The sequence below is a fragment of the Lepidochelys olivacea genome (assembly GCF_965140295.1).
Source record: "Lepidochelys olivacea isolate rLepOli2 genome assembly, chromosome: 13".
In the NCBI taxonomy this organism is placed as follows: domain Eukaryota; kingdom Metazoa; phylum Chordata; order Testudines; family Cheloniidae; genus Lepidochelys; species Lepidochelys olivacea.
The window spans coordinates 7,224,781-7,243,919 of NC_140423.1; the positions used below are offsets into that span (position 1 = coordinate 7,224,781).

Below are 19,139 nucleotides of genomic sequence, written 5' to 3' on the forward strand. Positions count from 1 at the left end.
ATTTTGAAATTCATCTTGAGACCTAGATTGTTCAGGTGAAAGAACTTTTGAACATAAAGGAAACAGAAGTATTTCCCCTGAAAAATTACTTTATTATTATACACAACTCTTTAGACTGTCTCAGGAATACTGTAGTATATTGCATTTAAATTTAAACTTCCCCCTCTGTTTTACTGCACTTCTTTTAGAAATGCAGCCTTAGTACATGCTATTTATAGTGTTCTGGAGATTACTTTTTTCCCTACTTGATTTAAATTAATAGATTTTGGTACTTTATATCCCATAACAACTACAGAGTTGCATTTTAAATTAGCATTGTAGGTTTCAAAGAGCAGTATTTTTTTCTGTCTAAAATTAAAGGTAAAAAGGGGCCCGTTATGAACTCTTATGTCTTGTCTACACACAAAAATCTGCTTTATCAGTAATACAAATAATAATATACTACTATAATTGCATGTGGTACAACTCCATTAATGCGGATGCAGTTACACTAGTATAAATTTGCTTGTATCAGTATAGCTTATTTCTGTAAGGGAAAAAAGCTGTATTGGTATAAGGTACCTTTATACATATATAACTGCATTCACACTAGGGGTTACACCGATTTAACTGTTTTGGCAGAATAGCACACCCCTAACTGAAAGTTAAATCAGTAAAAAATGTGTATGTAGACCAGGCCTTATTAATGAATACAAAACAATTCAGTAAATACCAGATGAAGAGTTCTCTAGTCAGCCAATAGGGATGGAATTTCAGATTGCTCTAATTAAGGTAAGTTCTACAAATGTTTTGGATTCTGTTTTTACCATTACTAAACTACCAAATATAATTTTTTTTTCTGTGGAAAAGATTCTTTCGTTTTTGGTTGATAACTCTGGTAGTATGATTCGTGATTTAAGTGATCCATAGTGTCTCCTTAAAAACATCAATCACAACTTCTTTGCTTAGGGAGATTCTACAAATTGTTAAAATTTAAAAATAAGGTAGTGTATTCTATTCAGTGTACATAGTTATATATATATATTTACATTGTACTGAACTGAAATGGAAATTGTCCTAAACAGGTGCTCTCTACCCTCAAGCTAAGGACCTGATCCTGCAAATCCTTATTCATGCAAAGAAACCTTAATTGCCCACATTGTCCCATAGGAGTCAAATGAGTAAATTTAGTGACTGAGGGTTGAAGGATCAGTCCCCTATTCAGACCCTAAATTAGTCTTTCCTCTGTCAATATAGCACATGCATAAAATGCAGCTATTCTGTATGCTAAATATTGTTGCACTAGGTGGTGGATGTAAGATTTCAGTACACTTTAACATAACAGTGATTTTATTGGGTGGCAGGACGGAGAGAGCCCAAACCCTTTTAGTCCTCTGTTAAATGTTGACAAATAATCTGGGTAGGAGTGCAATTCAGTACACTTGTATGATAAAAATGATCTCTTCCTTTGAAATTGGTTCATACACAGAAACGCTTGTAACATGGTTATTTGAAGCACGCAACACACAGTTCTAAAGATTTCTCCTCCTCCTTCCAATCCCCACTGCAATGGCTGCTTCAAGATTCCCTTGGATTTTCAGATTCATACTATTTTGTGGTGAGAAATTAGGCCCTAATTGCAAGTGGCTTTTTTTTATTAAATCCATCAAAACATACAGGCTGAATATTGGTTTACACTGTCTAACATCTTAATAGTCTGAATGGAAATCATTGGCTTTATTGGTTCAGCTGTACTAATTAACTGGGAAGCATCATGCACATATGATGCCACATGAATAATAATACATTTTATTTATTTGTGTTGAAGATGTGGGCAGTATTTAGGCTGTACAGCTATGGGAAAGTAAATATACACATCATATTTTTTCTTTTTCAGAAATTAGGCCTGTTTATTTTAGTAGCTGATCTGCTTTTACTCATAGCATCCAGTGCACCACATATATAGAAAATGTATTTCAAAAATAATTTTTAATTGCTACAAGGATAAGGGCCATTGAGATTGGGGAAGGTGAAACAAGGGCTTTCAAAGATGCAGGTTCGGAGTGGAGGAGAGAATCTGTAGTATTTTAATGCTTTTGCCAGGACATGTTTCTTGACTGTACCTTTAACCTTCAGTTTATATCAAATGGGTGTTAAAGTCCTCAGGGCTTGTCAAAATAGAAGTAAAATAAAGTAGCATAATAGACAGTATAAATGTCTATCCAGCAGATTATCTTTCAAGCAGGAAAAACACAGCCCCAACAAAATGATTTCTAAAATAACCTGATAAAGTTATGGCCTTTTAAAAATCATCTGCCATGTTTTATAATAACAGTGCATTTCTAAAAAGAGTTAATTTTTAATGCATATGTTGAGGCAGGGAGTTTAGTCTACTAGCTTGATATTTCATTCATAAGGTTTTTATCAAAAATATGGGACCGCAAAGGAAGATCATATTCATTGCTTGCTTGGCTCTACAAAAGAGCTATTGTCCTTATTTTTTCTCATTTTTAATATGTCATGCATTGAGTTCATAAGAATTAATAGCGGGGCAAGGCGTGAGGCTCTTATATATGGAATAAGTCAATTGTCAGTGCACTTCATAAAAAAAACCTCTCCAGATGGAAGATGGAGCTCCGGATCATATGGCACTGATATATCTGGTTGTCATTCAACTTAACAGTGAATTGTAAATTATATGTATATTTTTAAAGTGTGATCTGCCCCTTGTTTGCCCAGTGTATTTGAAAACTTGTACAAAATAGATGATCACAGTAAAATGAAAAATGACGGATCCCAGAAGAAACACATCTGAAAGATGTCTGGATCCAGATTTATATTTAATAAGGAAAGTCTGCATATTATGTTAAAGCTGTGGTCCTGTCAAATGTTCTAGACTACTTTTAAAGTCTACCACACGGATTTAATACCGGTACTGAATTGATGGTTTTGTTTTTTTCTTTTTCTTTTAGTCATTTGAGCCTTTTGATATCCTCATATGTCAGGTGGGCTAGGAGTGCAGTTTTATTTTTCAGTTTTGCTTGTATAATATTTAGTTGAGCAACATTCTGAAAGGTTTATAAAGCTTTACTTTTTTTAGCTGAACAAGTTAATATCTACAACAAAAATTTCAGAGAAATATTCTCAAATGAAGATTTAAAGTAGAGAATGACTCAGAACGGATCTAAAGAATGTCAATGATAAATAGTAATTCTCTCATTATTGGTACTGTAGTAAATAAGAGGACAAATTATTCTGACAAATTAGCCAACTGTTAGATTTTTAATTCAGTATATGAAGTGATAATTAACCCTTCCACTGGAGGGAAAAAAATTAAATTGCTTCATTGGTATTTAACATCTTTTGTAAAGGTCACTAATTACAGAAGAAACCTCCTTTGTTTCTATGTGGGTAAAGGAAGACTTGAGGAAATATCAAATATTTTGGTTATAACAATGGGGGTAGTGGCTGGGCCACTTACTGATGCCAAAGTTCATTTAGTAGCATGTCAACATGCACATATCTAAAGACTTCAGTGCAGATTCTTTGATAGTAGAAGAACATTTGGAAGAGAAAATGAATTTTTGCCATTTTTACTTAAGTGGAAATCGGCTGCAAATCTTTCGTCATTTTCAAGCTGGAAGATTGATCACAAGGAGGAGAAAACTGAAGGTAAAGGTCTGCCGTATCCTAATTTTAAAGTACCCAGACAGATCTAAATTGATATTCACAGACAGTTTTTTAATTTCTCATTTAAGCTTGTCAGGCTACTTTTATTAGGCATTAAAAGTTATTTGAGCTGATTAGTCACTTATCAACTGAGTCACAGCAAACATAAGTTATATAAAATCATAACTCCATTTGGTAGTAAGAGGAGGAGAGCTTCCCAGACATAGTAAATATATTTTATTAGATGAACCATTGTGTACACTAAACCTAAACTATTTTAAATTCATATGCTGGATCTTGCGATGTAAGTCACTGAGTTAAGTTTTCTGTCACAAAGCCAATAAACTATTTATTGACTTAGCTTCAACTTAGCTATAACTACTAATTTAGTATGAATTCATAGCCCTTAATTGCAATACAGACGCTCCCCGGGTTACGCAAGACCTGACTTACACAAATTCACGCTTTTGGAAAAAGTTCCATAAGCCAGAAATAGGATTTTTGAATTGCTGAAATTTTTGCTTAACGTATGGTATACATTTCCGACTTACGCAAAATTCAAGTTACGCAAGGCTTTCCAGAACGAAACGATTGCGTAAGTCGGGGGGGGGGGAGGGAGGGAGGCGTCTGTATTCTATTTGATAGTAGTATTTCTTATAAATTATTAATGAATTGGACTTTAAAGCAGAAATAGTTCATTGAAAGGGGCTCTGTCAGGCTAAAATTTGCCATACATCTCTCCTGCCATCCTACAACAGTGGATTAGGGGACAGACAACTTTATGGTGCCTCCTAGCGGGAAGCAAGGGGACAACATTTGTGAAACTCTGCCCTTGATTACATTAGCCTCCTTTTAACTACCTGCCTCCATTTTTCTTTGCCTCCTCTATGGCTTAGGTTAATCATTGCCTTTGTCTAGATCTGAGCCTTATCCACGGGCTGAGTAGTGCTTACTCACATGAGTTGTCATCAAAGGATTCCAGATACAAAGGGCTTTTGTGTTGGTTCTGTTCCTACAGAAAGTAACAAAATGAAGAGACATTGTCAAAGGACAGAAGTGAGATGAGAGCCCAAAATCAAAAAGTCTGATGTGCATGTGATGATTGTTCTTCCGCAACATTCCCTTGTATTTTTATTTTATTATTTTTTAAATGTAGAAGGTAGCATGGGTATGGAGGAAAAGGAAAATATATCGTACAATGTAAAAAAGAGGGAAGGATGGAAGAGAGGAGCAATGTACACATAATGGGAGTGGAGGGTAATAAGGTGGAATGAAAGCCTGTAATACCCCTGCAGAGGGAAAAGAATAAGTCCTTATCTACACACAGACGTGTGCCATTTTAACTAAGAGCATGTCTACACACATAGTTGCACTAGTTCAACTTAAGATGTGATTTTTAAACAAATTTAGTTTAAACCAGTGCAGAAGGTTGTATGGACCCTTGTTTTGGCTTAGCTTAAACTATTAGGAACAGGTTTAAAGTAAACTGAAACAAGCTACTCTTAAATTGCCGTAGCAGTGTTCACAAAGGGATTTGCACCATGTAGTTAAACTAGCATGAGTTTGTGTGTAGATGCTTATTTCAGTTTGAGTGGCTTAGTTTGGTTTAGCTTAATCTTGTTCTACAGGTTTAATTTAAACAAAAATAAGCCACAGTCAAACTGAAACAAGAATGTCTTTGTACAAACTTGCACTAGTTTAACTAAACCAGTTTTAAAACATACCTTTCGTTAAATGAGTACAAGTTTGTATGTCACCAAGGCTTAAGAGCTAGTGGCAGAGGCATTTTGTCTAGGCAGATAGCGAAGATCCACCTTGTCATTATTTGTCCTCACAAGTGAATAATTGAGATTGTCCAGTCTCCTGATTCAAACCTATCTCATTCCATGGGATCTGTTATTACTTGTCCACCAAGAGTCCCTAGCATTGTAGAATAGTGCCTAAGAAATAGAAGGTATGGTACAGGGCTATCACTGTGCAAATTGCCCATGATACATTATTGATTGAGGACTAGGGCCCTTCATTAGTAAAAACTATTGAGGGGGGTTCAGAGGGCAAATCTTGCATCCAGAGTACCTGAGAGGACTCTGTCAGAACTTTGGGGAAATACATACTGGAGCTCTGCCACCTTTGGGGAGGAGGGTGCATGCATCCTACTCCCCCTTTCAAGCAGTTGTCACCCTGGGGACTCTTGGAGGGCAGAAGGCCAGCACTCCACAATCACACTGTGTGTCTGGCTCCTGCGTGAGGAGCCACAAGAGTGAAGGAGGAGGCTTGACACAAGTGTTGGGCACAATCTGGCTCGTAGGGTGGTTCTTTTCTACTTGTTCGTCGATACAGATGGAAATTTGATTAAAAAACTCACCACCCTATATTGCTGTTTGCATTTTTTTTTTTACTAATATTGTTCACTTGGTTGTATAACCAATGGGAAGTCCTCCCCCCCTTCCCCTCCACCAAATAAAAGGGGTTCTTTGAGGTGGTCTCTTTTGTATTTCCACTGTTGGATTCTGATGATTGTGTTGATCTGGGTGCAGAAGGCTTTGGAGCTGAAGATGGCCTGTAAAGTCCTTTGAATACAGAAGTGGTTCTGAAAAACTAAGGCCTTGTCTACAGCAGGTATTGCCCCCATTTCAACTAGGGAGGCCAGTTGCACAGGTCTAATCCCCTAGTGTAGACAGGGTGAACTACTATAAGGTAATCTCAATCAGGGAGCAAGTTGTAAGTGCACATGGTAGCTTTGCCTGTCTACACTAGAGAACTGCATTCGTATAGCTATGTTGGCTTGCAGCATGACAAATCATCAGTGTAGACACGGCCTAGCTCCAGTGTTTCCTCAATCAAGTGAGAATGGAGACTGTTACCTAGTCTTTCAGTACCTGGGTTGTAAAGGCCTGGCACACAGCACCAGTTTAGGCATTGACATCTTGCAGCAGACCAGACACCTGATACGGACATCCGACTTGAGAAAAATAGAGGGGCGAGAGGTGTACCTTTAAAATCTGGATTTATTAGCATCTGACTCAGTTTTGATAGTAGGAACTAGCCCAAATCCCCTAGTGCACAATGGCACATAAATACTAAAATTGCCTAAAAATGATAGCATATTGTACAATAAGTAAAAGCTAACGGTATACAACTATTTTTTGAGAGAAATGGCAAGAAGCCTGACAAAAGCTGACTTCAGGCATAGGAGTTGTTCCTCTGACCACGGAAAAGAAGGAATTGAGACGCTTGTTGGCTGCACCTTCTTTTATGGCCTTGGGCACTAAATGTTCAGTGCCCAGGAAGGTGGTTGAGTGGCACCTTACAAGCATGTCTCTTCTAGAAGTTTCTGAAGTTCTGAGGTGCCAGGTGTGCATCCTAACTGTGAGACTATGCACAGACAACACTTGAAGAACTACAGTTACTGGTAAGTAACTTCTCTTTGTGGAGTGCTTTAGAACTGACCTCTAAAGCACCAGCTGAGCAACATATTTCAGTTTTCAGTTGTATGTGAATGAATTGAAGGGTTTCACTTTTATTTTCTTTTTTTTTTTAAAAAAAAAAAAAAGCAAGCTTGCCTGAGAATTCAGTAGCCCTTGCTCTGCAAAGAGATGGCTTTTTTAAAAAGTATAATTTAGTTTGGACAGTTATTCCCATAATTAGTCATTCCTGCAAGAAGATGTGCGCACCACAGCTGCCTGAAACCTGCTTGGCTTACCATCAGTCCAGATCAGATGTCGGTGATGCTGAGTGGCAAAGGAAAGTGGAAATGGCAAAATATAGGAACATTCAAAACTGAGGGAGCCTGCCCATCCATTGGTAAAGCAGTTAACAATCTCAGTTTTACTAGACTGATTGCTGCCCTGGATTCTCAGCTAAGTGGTCAGGGATGCCTTTTCCAACTTTGACTGAGAGAGCCTTTTCCTACCAGTTTAGGCTAGACTACTGCAGCACATAATAGTAAAGTTCATTTGGAAACTTATAATGCAGCTACCTGCCTCTGAGCAAGATGGATCAGCAAAAACATACTACACTTGTTCTCTGCACAGGATGCCAATTAACATTTGGGTGAAATCAAGATACTGGATACAATCTACATACCCCTATGTAGGCTTGGAGGTTGGTGCACCCTGTTATGACCTGCCACGCTACTTGCACTCATCCAGAATCCTTAACCTACCGAGTCTAAGGGAGAGGCTAAAGGGAATCAGGGACACATGGCATTTCCAATGTTAGGCCCTCTCCTTAGAAATTTACTTCTGCCAGAAATACATCTGCATTCCAGTCTGGCCATGTTCAAAAAGCACAGCTCCATCCAACCTGTTCACAAACTGCTGGCTGTGGTACCCAAAAGTAAACCTGCTGGCAAGGAATTTTCAATCTTTGTTTTTTAAAGTCGCTATGCGGCAATGGCATGCAGTGGTTTTACTTCCTATACTTGGGCAATGTCTAACTACAGAACCTATGCCGGCATAGTTTTTTGGGACAGCTAGGACAGCTTAAATTCCTACTGTAGTACATGCAGCTTGTGCTGCCAGAGAAGGTTTTCTGTCGGTGTAGGAATACCACCTTCCTGAACAATGTTAGCTATGTCGACAGCAGTACTCTTCCATTGATGTAGCTGTGCTACTCAGGGGTGTGGATATTTTCATACCCCTGACCAATGTAGCTATGCTTATACAACTTTTAAGGGTAGACTATGCCTGGGACTTTTCTTTTGCTTTTTAACTTGCTCCTGTAAAGTGATCGACATCCCTAAGTGTGGTGGGTGTCATAACTAGTGAATAGATAAGATCAGCAGTAGAAAGTAATAGCGAGTTCTACATTCTGGGTTCTACATTCAGCAATATTACCCTGTTCCAATGATTTTCCCCCAGCACTTCTCACAGTGAATAGTTACCAAACTTACCTTCCACAACCACAAAAAGATTATTTGTAAATATTCTTTCAAGTAATGTATTGTACTGTTATAGATCTGGGGGAGGGGTTAATACAAATTTTGTGAAGACCTGCAAAAACCTCCCCATTTTCACAGAGATATATGCATGATAGACTCTTCACCACTGTATCTAACTGTGTATTGTTATATGGCCATACAGTTTAAAACTGTCAGTGTGACCTATAGCAAGAAATTGAATATTTGATGGAACTATAATTCAGATAGCCCCCCCCCACCCCACCCCGGTAAGCTGAAGTGAATTTTATTTTTTAGTGTTAAAAGCTTGTAGTAACTAGATAGTTGCACACAGCTTACTAAACTAAAATCATAGGGATTATTAAATGAAAGACCATGAATGGTGATCACACAGACCTAACTGACTAAACAGAAATGCAGAGGATTTTCAGAAGATGTGGGTTTCTAAGGCCAGACTTCAATGGAAGGAAATGAAACAACAGTGGAAAAACTTGTCTGCAGTGTTGTGATAGCTGTGTTGGTCCCAGGATATTAGAGGCAAGGTGGGTGAGATAATATATTTGATGGGACCAGGCTCTGTTGGTGAGAGAGAGGCTTTCAAGCTCACACAAAGGTCTTTGTCAGGTCTGGGAATTGACTCAAGAGCGTAACAGATAAATACAAGGTGAAACAAACTGTTCCTTAAATGGTTAACACATTTCAAGGGGCACAGTGGGTGAGGTAATATATTTTATTGTACCAGCGTTGTCTCTCTAATATCCTGGGATCAACACAGCTACAATTACACTGCATACAACATATTTCAAGGGCCTGTTCAAGGTGAAGTAGCCAGTCATAGGAAGAAAAGGGAGGGAAGTAAGCTGGGGGGGGTGGGGGGTGGGGGCGGAGTTAGTGGGTGATTGTTGTAGTGAATCACATTTTGATTAATATTTTTCTTTAAATGGTTTAGTGCAGTGTCCTTTAATAAGTATTTAAGGTAATATTCAGTAGGTATTTTTAAGTCACTCAGCAATCTATAAAATTGAATTAGAAAGTAAACACAAGTTTGTGCTTGAGAAATCCTGTTAACTTCCAAGTTCTATAATCAAGAAGTCCCCTTAGATAGAAATTTTTAATTACCACAATTTAAGATGTAGACTGAATTATTAAGTATTGTGAAATTTCTAAAGTTTATTTCCTCATTTTCTGGTGTCTGCTGATCTGGAGAATTATATCATTTGACTGAGGAAATTTTTACGACTTCAGTAGTAATGCCAGTGCCACAGAATAAAAGATGCTACAGCATCTTTTTCACAACAGTGCATCTGTTGAACAATTTCAGAAGCTGAAGTTTTATATTTGACAATGTTTTACTTTAGGGTTGTCGGGTTGTTTTTTTTTTTTTTTTGCTTTGGCAGAATGCCAAGTCAGTCTGCAACGAACTAAGTAGCCTGATGTTAGACTAAATATGGGAAGCAAAGGATTGAGCACAGTATTAATTTTCAAGCTCTGTAAGCTCTGTTTCCTTTTTTCTGTTAAAGTGCTGATGAACAAGTTTCAGAGTAGCAGCCGTGTTAGTCTGTATCCGCAAAAAGAACAGGAGGACTTGTAGCACCTTAGAGACTAACAAATTTATTAGAGCATAAGCTTTCCTGAGCTACAGCTCGCTTTATCGGCTGCATAGAATGAAACATATAGTAAGAAGATATATAGATGTACACACACACACACACACACACAGAGAAGGTGGAAGTTGCCATACAAACTGTCAGAGGCTAATTAAGATGAGCTATTATTAGCAGGAGAAAAAAACTTATGTTTTTAGCTCCCTTCCTGTTAATATATAGGGTAGATGGAGATGCCTTCATTATCACTTCCACAATAATGGAGAAAGTCACCCATAGTACAACTCAGATGAGTGTGCGTGTGTGTAATTAATATATATATATTAATATATAATCTAGCCGTACTGAATGCTGTTCAGAGAATAATTTTTAACTTTAGTATGAAGTGTATTTTAAAAAGAATTTGACAGCATACTTACTTAAAATATGATAAACCATCACTGACTTCACTTATTATAACTTAAAACTGACTCCTTAATTCAGTTTGGCTCATTTTGAACCTGGTACATTTATAACACATCATGGTACATTTATACATTTATAACACATGAATATTTTTTAGCTATAAGAGTAACCAACAAATGAATACTGCTAAATTTGCGTATACATCTTATGTATGCATACGATCACTCCTAAATTTGCATAAATATTTTTGAGCCAAATGACAGTACTCGATGGAAAATTTGCAATAAGGTACATTTTTTTTCTGTTGAATGAACTGTCATAATTATTGCTGTGTAACTCTTTACAGTTTGATTATCTACCATTCAGTGTTAAATTCCTCCAGCACCAGCAGAAAAAAAATCCTTTGTTACTATCAGATACGAAATTCTTCCCAAACAAAGCAGCTGTCACTTAAATGGGAGAAATACAAAGTCATTGCAGCTTTACACCAGATCATGATTTTTATATCAAAATCATGATTCTTGATATCAGACTTGTAAAGTTTTCATAGTAGGGAAGGGGAAAACACTTCTAAGCTTCCAGAGATTAGTGTTTGAAATATTTACTTTGAAAAAAACGATTAAAACGTTTCATTTAAAATTCTTCCATGAAAGCTAGGAAACATTTACTATTTATGAACCCTGAGTTTGATGTATAGGTTGACAATATTTTATGGGGGAGTGTGTGTGTTTAAATACCTGACTTTGATACACAAAAGCCAGGGAAGCTCAGATTTCTCAATCAGTTCTTTAATAGCGGTTGTGGCAAAATATTTGCAGTACATACATACACACAATAATATCACATATTGCTTTCAGACCCCCCTGAAAATTCTAGTCAACATAGAGTTTTATATGGGATGATTAAATAGCTATGCTTTTGTGGATGTCGATTATAATAGGATTTTATTCAGTTTTGAGTCTGCTCAGATATTTCAATGGAATTACTATACTACGACCACTAGGTATTTGGACCAAAATAGGAATGTATGAGCCTACCTTATGGTGCACGTTGAGGCTTATCACATCTCACTTCATTTGTCAAGCACTATTACATAATTTAAAATGTCTGTTGGGCAAAAGACTAACATTTTCAAAGCAGCTGCTTTGCTTAATTGTTGTGAATGTTATAACAACTAGGTCAAAAAGGCACTTCTTAAGGGAAATATGGATGGTTCTAGAATATCATCAATACTTAAAAATGTGTTATCTCCATTGTTCTGTGGAGGCAGTATCTTCCTCAGCAAAAACAGATTTAAAAAAAAAAAAAAGGTGAACCACAGAAAGGGCAAAATCTAGAAAAACAGCTAACCACGCCTGTCTTTATAAGTAGAAGACAAAAATTTTAACACTTCTTAAGCTTTCAATAATGTCCGAATGCTTGAACTGATGCAGTGGGGGATTTTGCCCTTTATTTTAATTGCTTTCTTTTACAACTAGAAGATTTCTCACCATTTTGAGCTAATTGCTGTAGTTACTTAATCTCTGCTTGGGCTGAGATTTGTAGGATTTCATTTCTGTGCAGATAGAGGCCATTTTTCTTTAAATGTAATGTCTTATTAATAAATACGTAATTTCCCATAAAATTGCCATTTTTCTGATACGATCAGGTTTTAGATTGTTCATTTTTTAAATGAAGTGTAAAAATAGGATCAACTGCAATATAAAATATTTTAAAGGGGGAAGATAACTCTAGTTATACTACAGAATGATGCTTTCCTCCAGGTTTTCCCCTCGGATCCTAGAAAAACTGCAGTTGAAGATTTTGAGTTCAACTTCCTGCTTTGAGTTAGGATTACGTGCATTTTTACCTTGAATATGTAGGGCATTTCTATAAAATTAATCCCTTCAGCATTCATATGTCAGAATTGTTTCATTTGTTTTATAAAGCTGGATAATTTGCATATCACACTGTTTAGCCAGATCACTTATCCCTACCTGAAGAAGTTTACAATCTAAGTTAGACATAAAGCAAAGCATGATAAGCTAATGGTACTAGAGGGGGTTGGGAGGATGATGGTGGCAAAAGTATTTGTGTATGTTTTATATTCATGAGGTCACGAGTATATATTAAGCTACAACAGGATCAAAAATCATATTTGAGATATAGAAGTATATAAAATCTTCCATAATTTTCTGTTGGGTAAAATGCTTTTGGGCTGACACACATAACTGAATTTCATATGTATTCTGAAAATCCTTACACAAATCAGTGCGACGTTGGGAGACCTGCATAAAGTTGCTAAATATGAACCATTTATAACTGCATACAAAAGACTCCTGTTGGTAAATATGACTTCTTCCTTTTTTTTAAATATTCTACACAACACTTACAAATATAACAAATACAAACAAACCTCTCTCCAGAATAGTCTTTTATTTTATTTCTACAACTCTAATATACTAGTTAGGAAGTGCTGAGTCATTCACTGTTATCACATGAGTAATATAGTAACACTGCTCAGATTTCCCAAAAGTCTTGGCACTGAGGAGGACTCAAGGTTTCACCCAGTTTGTTTTCAAATCCCAGATGTGCTCTGCCTTACTTTGTACTGACCAAAAAAACATGCTTCTGTCCCTTTTTACTGAAAGAAATAAGAAAAGATATGTACTCAAAATGAGCAGGAAGTTCAATAAACGAAGAAAGAAGGGCTGAAATTGTTAGTTTCTGCAGCTACATCAATACATGGCTCTTGGGTATATTTGCCTCTCCTGTTCCCAACACTCCTGACCGTTGAATAAAGTATCTGGGCTTTCTGCTTCCAGTAATTCTGATGAACCTGTTTTGGCCAAACTGAAATGGTAGGAAACCCTTCTCTGTCTAGTTTCTAGGCTGGAGATATGTTTCGGTACTATTGAAGTGCTTACGTACCACAAAGAAGGTACTATGGAAACCTCTAAGATAGATAATCTTTACCAATGAAGGAACTAAATTTTGAGAGTTAGGCGCAAGCTTATTACATTGCAACATCAATGAAGGCTCATCACATTAGACTGTTGGGCCCTTTTCCTCACCTCCCAGTCTATATAAGCATTACGTATTACTATTATTTCATAGTTCCTGTACATCCTCACTTTGGCTAATATTGTCCTAGTACACTGAAAGATGGGACAGCAATAGTTACAGTGAATCATTTTCAGGACAAAAAATTACTCTAGTTCACTCAGTGAAGAAATTCAGTCATTCATTCCACTTGATCACACTCAAGATGTCAAAAGGAAGTTGTTTCATCCTGGACTGGAAATGGTTACATTTTGCCCCACAAGAGTCAGGAAGGAGTCACTTGGAATGTGATTATTGACTGAGCAAGTGTAACTAATCTGGCGCCTGTGGATCTTCAAGATGCTTACATTCATGTGCCAATAGCTACTTCCAACTACAATATTGTGTCATCTGGTTCATTAGAACATCAGTTCCCTGAGTTCTGATGTTTTGTAATAACAGACCATCGAAAGAAAGTGTGGCCCTGTCTCTGTGTCTCTAAAGATAATGGAACTTTTTCAACATAGTGTCAAACAAGTCCAAAAGTCTATCTCACCTAGGAGGTTACACATCTTGGAGTCCATTTCAAAAGAGATGGAAACATTTATCCTAAGAGTCTGAATTTGCCACTGCTTTCTGATTCTATTGCGTTGGGTGTGAAGGGTGAAGAACAAAACATGTGTTGGGTCTCCTGATAACTTGTCTTGAGGGCATTCTATGGGAGAGGTCCAGGAAGTGTACCAAATGCTCTATGGTAAACTTGACTTCTTTGATTAAATCTTATATTTAGAAGTCCTACTTGTTTAAAGTGTTCTGTGTCATTAGAAGGGTCTACATTAACCAGTCTAGCTACTTCTAGTCTGAGAGGGGAAGCACAAAGCCACAACTTGGTCTTCCCAGCATTCCTTCAGAAGGAAGTAATAGAATGACATTTCAGGAGTTGTTCCTGAGTAATTTCCCACATCCTCAGTCCTTCACATAAGGGACTATTCAATATATCATAAAAGATCCAGGATGGTGGTGTAGCTATTAGAATTGTTATCTGTAAATGATGTTTCTGTATGTAATACCCCAATGTGAAACTGTCCCTACCTGCTTTTGCTGATTTTACTGATCCTGCTGTGCAGAATCTTTCCCTATCAGGTCCAGGAATTATAGCATGGGCACCTTTCTCACCACCTTATGTCCCCAAGTGGAGTTGTAGCACAGTTGAGAATTGGGGCCTTCATTTGCATAATCTTATACCTTTTCCTGACATCAAGTTGCCTGTCTAATATCTTACAGCTTTGCAGTGGCAGAGGGAGAGGTTGGTAATTAGAAAAACTTACTAATAACTTGTTAGAGATGTCAGATTATTTCACTTACTTTCAACTGGAGCAATTAGAATGAGAGACTGTATGGAAGCTCAGTGCAGCAAACAGTGCACAACTCAGTCCTTAAATCATGTTTGTGTAAAGGAAAAGTAATTGATTTTTTTAAAACAATGTTTAGTTTAGTAGAATTCAGTCAAGCTCTTGGAAATGATTTCGCCACTGTGAATTCGTTCTTTCAAATTTACAAAATCTAGACAATAACTATATGTACTGGAATAAGCGTTAAGTAAATTGTTATAGCTTGATTATTTAATTCAAATAGTAATATGTGGTACATTTAAATGTTCAGAAAACACCAGTGAAGTCTTTTCATTGTCATGCAAGTTGAATATTAATATCTGATTGTTAATGAAACCCATGTCTGGACTCTTTGAGGGTGGTATAGCTTTTTAAATATTTTGTATACATTGTGATGTATCCTTATAATTTTTCTTTGAGAATCTTAAAGGAGTTTGTCTGAAATGAAGTAATCTCAATCTCCATATTAAGCCTCCTCTTTGTGTGGAATATATTCTGTCCAGTGTTTAAATACTCAATTTATTCCAAACCAAGCTAAGATATACCAATGCTCATTTTTTCCTATTTTAATAAAGCCAGTGAAAGTTAAAGAAATTGTGAGCTTGTAATAGGTTGTATGACAAATTGAAGTTGATGCCTGTTTGAAAATTAGACTGGAAGCATTGTTTCCTGGAGACTGTTCTTTCTGAATGAATAGCTGGTTTTCATTACTAGGAGGATGTCTCCCATCTAAATGAATGTCAAAAGTAATAATACAATTATCAAATCTGTTGCAGAATGAAGATACTAAGTGTAATATAATTTTTTTTATATATTTGTAAAGCTTCTTTGGTATAGTTAGGTATTACTGTACATAGCCATTATTTTATAGCCATATCTTTATTGTTTTTCTGTTTGTTTTAACAGCTCAGAAGGAAGAGAAGAAGAGTGAGGATAAACCAATAGAACCTACTACAGTGTCAAAGAAAGGGGTTGCTTCAGCTTCTACAGTTGAGAAACAGACGTCTTCCATGTCCAAAAACCTTGGTCCAAAGAAGTCCGCATCATTTACTAGCACTTCCCTAACTAAACACCCAACTAAATATTCTGCTGCGAGCTTCAAAGGTGTAATTCCTAAGAAATCTTGGCTTTCATCAGGCAATGTTTCCTCTTCAAAACAGTCACCTCTTTCTCACGGTTCACCATCAGTTTCCAAAAAATCAGTTGTGTCTTCCAGTTTACCTGGAGGGCTTAGAAAAACAGCAATGTCTTCCACTTCAGCTACGTCTACAATCACACAAGCAAAAGGAGCAGCTAACCCCACTCAATCACAACCCAACTCTCAAATTCGACAAAATATACGACGATCCCTCAAAGAAATTTTATGGAAAAGGTGGGAATTCAACACACTTACTTTGTAAAGGCATTAACAAACTTTGAAATAAATGTTTAGACTGCACTGCTCTTTAACAGTGATAAGGAGGCAGTGACTTCATTCTTCAAGTGAAACAGTTGACATAAGCTTAACATTAAAGTGAAGTAAAGAAAGTTTGGTAATATCTCACATTCAGAGGTAAAAATTCCAAATGCACAGAATCAGAGTTGAATGTTAATGTTCTTAAAGGGCAGGGAAAAAAACCTGAAGTATTATGATGGCAATTTTAATATGAAGTCTTAAATCACAACATAGAAACTTTTATAATGCAGTTGTTACTAAGTTAAAATCTAAAGAAAATATACAGAATACAGTATGGTTAATATACTTTCCTGTTGCCAAAGGATAGAAGTGCGTGACGGATAGGTTTACCCCTTCCCCTATCCCCCTCCAAGAAAAAAATGTTCTGTGCCATAGTAGTAATCACACCATTTAAAAATAAATCAGTTATTGACAAACACTAAAGCACCACATAATTTCAAACGATTGCTAATTAATTTTAAAGTAAAAAACAAAACAAAATCAGAGCAGGTTACACAAACAAGTACAATGTCATCTTAACTTTTCCTAATTAGTGGTAGGGAAACTAATTGTAGTTCCCTTCAAAAGTGAAAACAAAAATAACTTGTGTGGAGAATATTGCCTCTAAGGCCTTGAACCAGCAAACATTTAAGTATGTGATTAACTTCATGCATGAGTAGCCTCACTGAATTCACAATTTTTTTTTTTGAGATGTTACTCACAATTAAAATTGCCAAACTTATTTAATATCAATGCTGTTTTTAGAGGAAGTATAATAATTTATTTATTTTATTTTGTACAGAGTCAATGATAGTGACGATCTGGTCATGACAGAGAGTGAAGTGGGCAAGATAGCACTGAATATTGAAAAGGAAATGTTTAACTTGTTTCAAGTTACAGACAACCGATATAAGAGTAAATATCGCAGTATCATGTTCAATCTTAAGGACCCAAAAAATCAGGTTTGTGTTCTTAAACACTGGGTATATGCTAAAATATATGAAACCTCTTTGATACTAACAGTTTTAATTTCCATCTCCAAAACTCTACTAGCTCTAAATTTTGAGGCTGTAGAACTTACCCGAAGTTATTCCAAAATTATTCACATCTTGACTGAAAAGAAGTGATTTTATCATACAGTTATCCAAAATGTCTTTGTGTGTGGCTCATTAATTCCTAGAAAGCTTGGTTACTTTGATTCAGAATACAATACTGCTTATAATGATATACTGGGCAAAGGTGGCAAGAAATTCCAACTCTCTCTACCTTTCTGGCATTGTGTGACACGTTGGATGACTTCAGCCAGAGTGGATCCACAAATTCACTGGAGATGACCAGAGTGATGATTTTTTTAAAACACGAATTGAATGCTTGTGAAAATGTAGAGTTGAGAGCAGAGTAAGCTGAGGTCCTTTTTATTCTCAGAACAGGTCTAGCATGGGCAGTGGTAGTGGAAATGCAGTTCACCTTACACTGGAGGATTACTTTTAGTGATCAGAAAATTGTTCATCTGGATGCCCATTCATCCTTAGTATCTGATCGTACTAAGCCTTTTCAATTTTGCTTATACCTAGTTAGTATCTTTTAATAGGGAGTTCATAAATTAAGGAATAAACTTCATTCTTCTGCAAGAATCTCCTTTACTAGTTATCTAACTCTATTAGTATTCTTCAACATGTCAGTAAAGTAGGTTTTTGTTTCAGGGACTTTTCCATCGTGTTCTTCGTGAAGAGATTTCTTTGTCAAAGCTAGTGAGAATGAAGCCAGAAGAACTTCTCTCCAAAGAGCTGTCTGTGTGGAAAGAGAAACCAATCAAATCAGTAAGTAATGTAATTCTGTTTACCATGTATTCACATAGGAATTATTGATGGGTTTGTGATGTTGTTAAACTACTTTCTAGAGTCACATGCACAAAAGTTTAAGATTTGCTGAGGGTGAGAATTTTGGCAGACCAATACATTTTGTAGCCATCAGTGGTTACTGAAAGAATAGGTAATAGGGTATAAAGTAGTGATACAAGTACATATGTGGCTTTTTGATGTTAGAATATAATTTTATGCTTTTCTTAGATAACAGAGTCAAGAAGTAAATCTCATGAAAGCAAGAAGTCAGCCATAAAACAGGAAAATATACCAGATGTAAATATGGAAGATTCTCCACCAGTGTCTGACTCAGATGTAGGTATAAACAGTTGTTTAAGTGCTGAACCACTGAGGAAAATATGTCAACTAGTTCTGCATACCATTCACCAAAAAATGAAAGTTTCTAAATATGTAAAATAACCATTTGTGTTTTACAAGGATTTGCGTTTTAATTTTAGGAGTGCACCAAGCTTAATGATGGGCATACTACTGCAGACGTTCTTTAAAATCAGACACTATATATTTACCTTTTGATGCTCATTTTAAAAAGAGAGTAATTTTTAGAAGTGATCTTTGTTTTTGAAGGGTTAATCTATGCTTTCTGCAAACTTTCCAAATGAAAACACAATGGATAATATCACAGTTTGGTTGCTGGGAAAACTTCTGATTTGATAGGACATATTTTTGATATCAGATGGGGAATGAGAGCAGAATAACTCTTAAAAAAGAGAGCTCTTGATTTCCTGTGATATGTCCTTACTAAAGACGGAGGGGGAAAAAAGAAACACAGGTAAAGTGATCATGTATGAAAAATGTTTTCAAAATGCCATGCCTTTGCAAAGGTGCTAATGAGATCAAATGACTTTTTAAGGT

At 36.4% G+C, this 19,139-nt stretch overlaps 1 protein-coding gene across 3 annotated transcripts in view; it reads left to right on the forward strand.

Moving 5' to 3' along the window:
- DIDO1 (death inducer-obliterator 1) overlaps positions 1–19,139 on the forward strand; it is an 88,255-nt gene that overhangs the window by 45,230 nt on the left and 23,886 nt on the right. For all 3 annotated transcript variants that reach the window (XM_084646281.1, XM_084646282.1, XM_084646283.1), the window contains 4 exons: positions 15,876–16,341; positions 17,207–17,366; positions 18,108–18,224; positions 18,474–18,581. In XM_084646281.1, the coding sequence (XP_084502407.1) occupies positions 15,876–16,341; positions 17,207–17,366; positions 18,108–18,224; positions 18,474–18,581 (851 nt within the window). The remainder of the gene's footprint in view (positions 1–15,875; positions 16,342–17,206; positions 17,367–18,107; positions 18,225–18,473; positions 18,582–19,139) is intronic.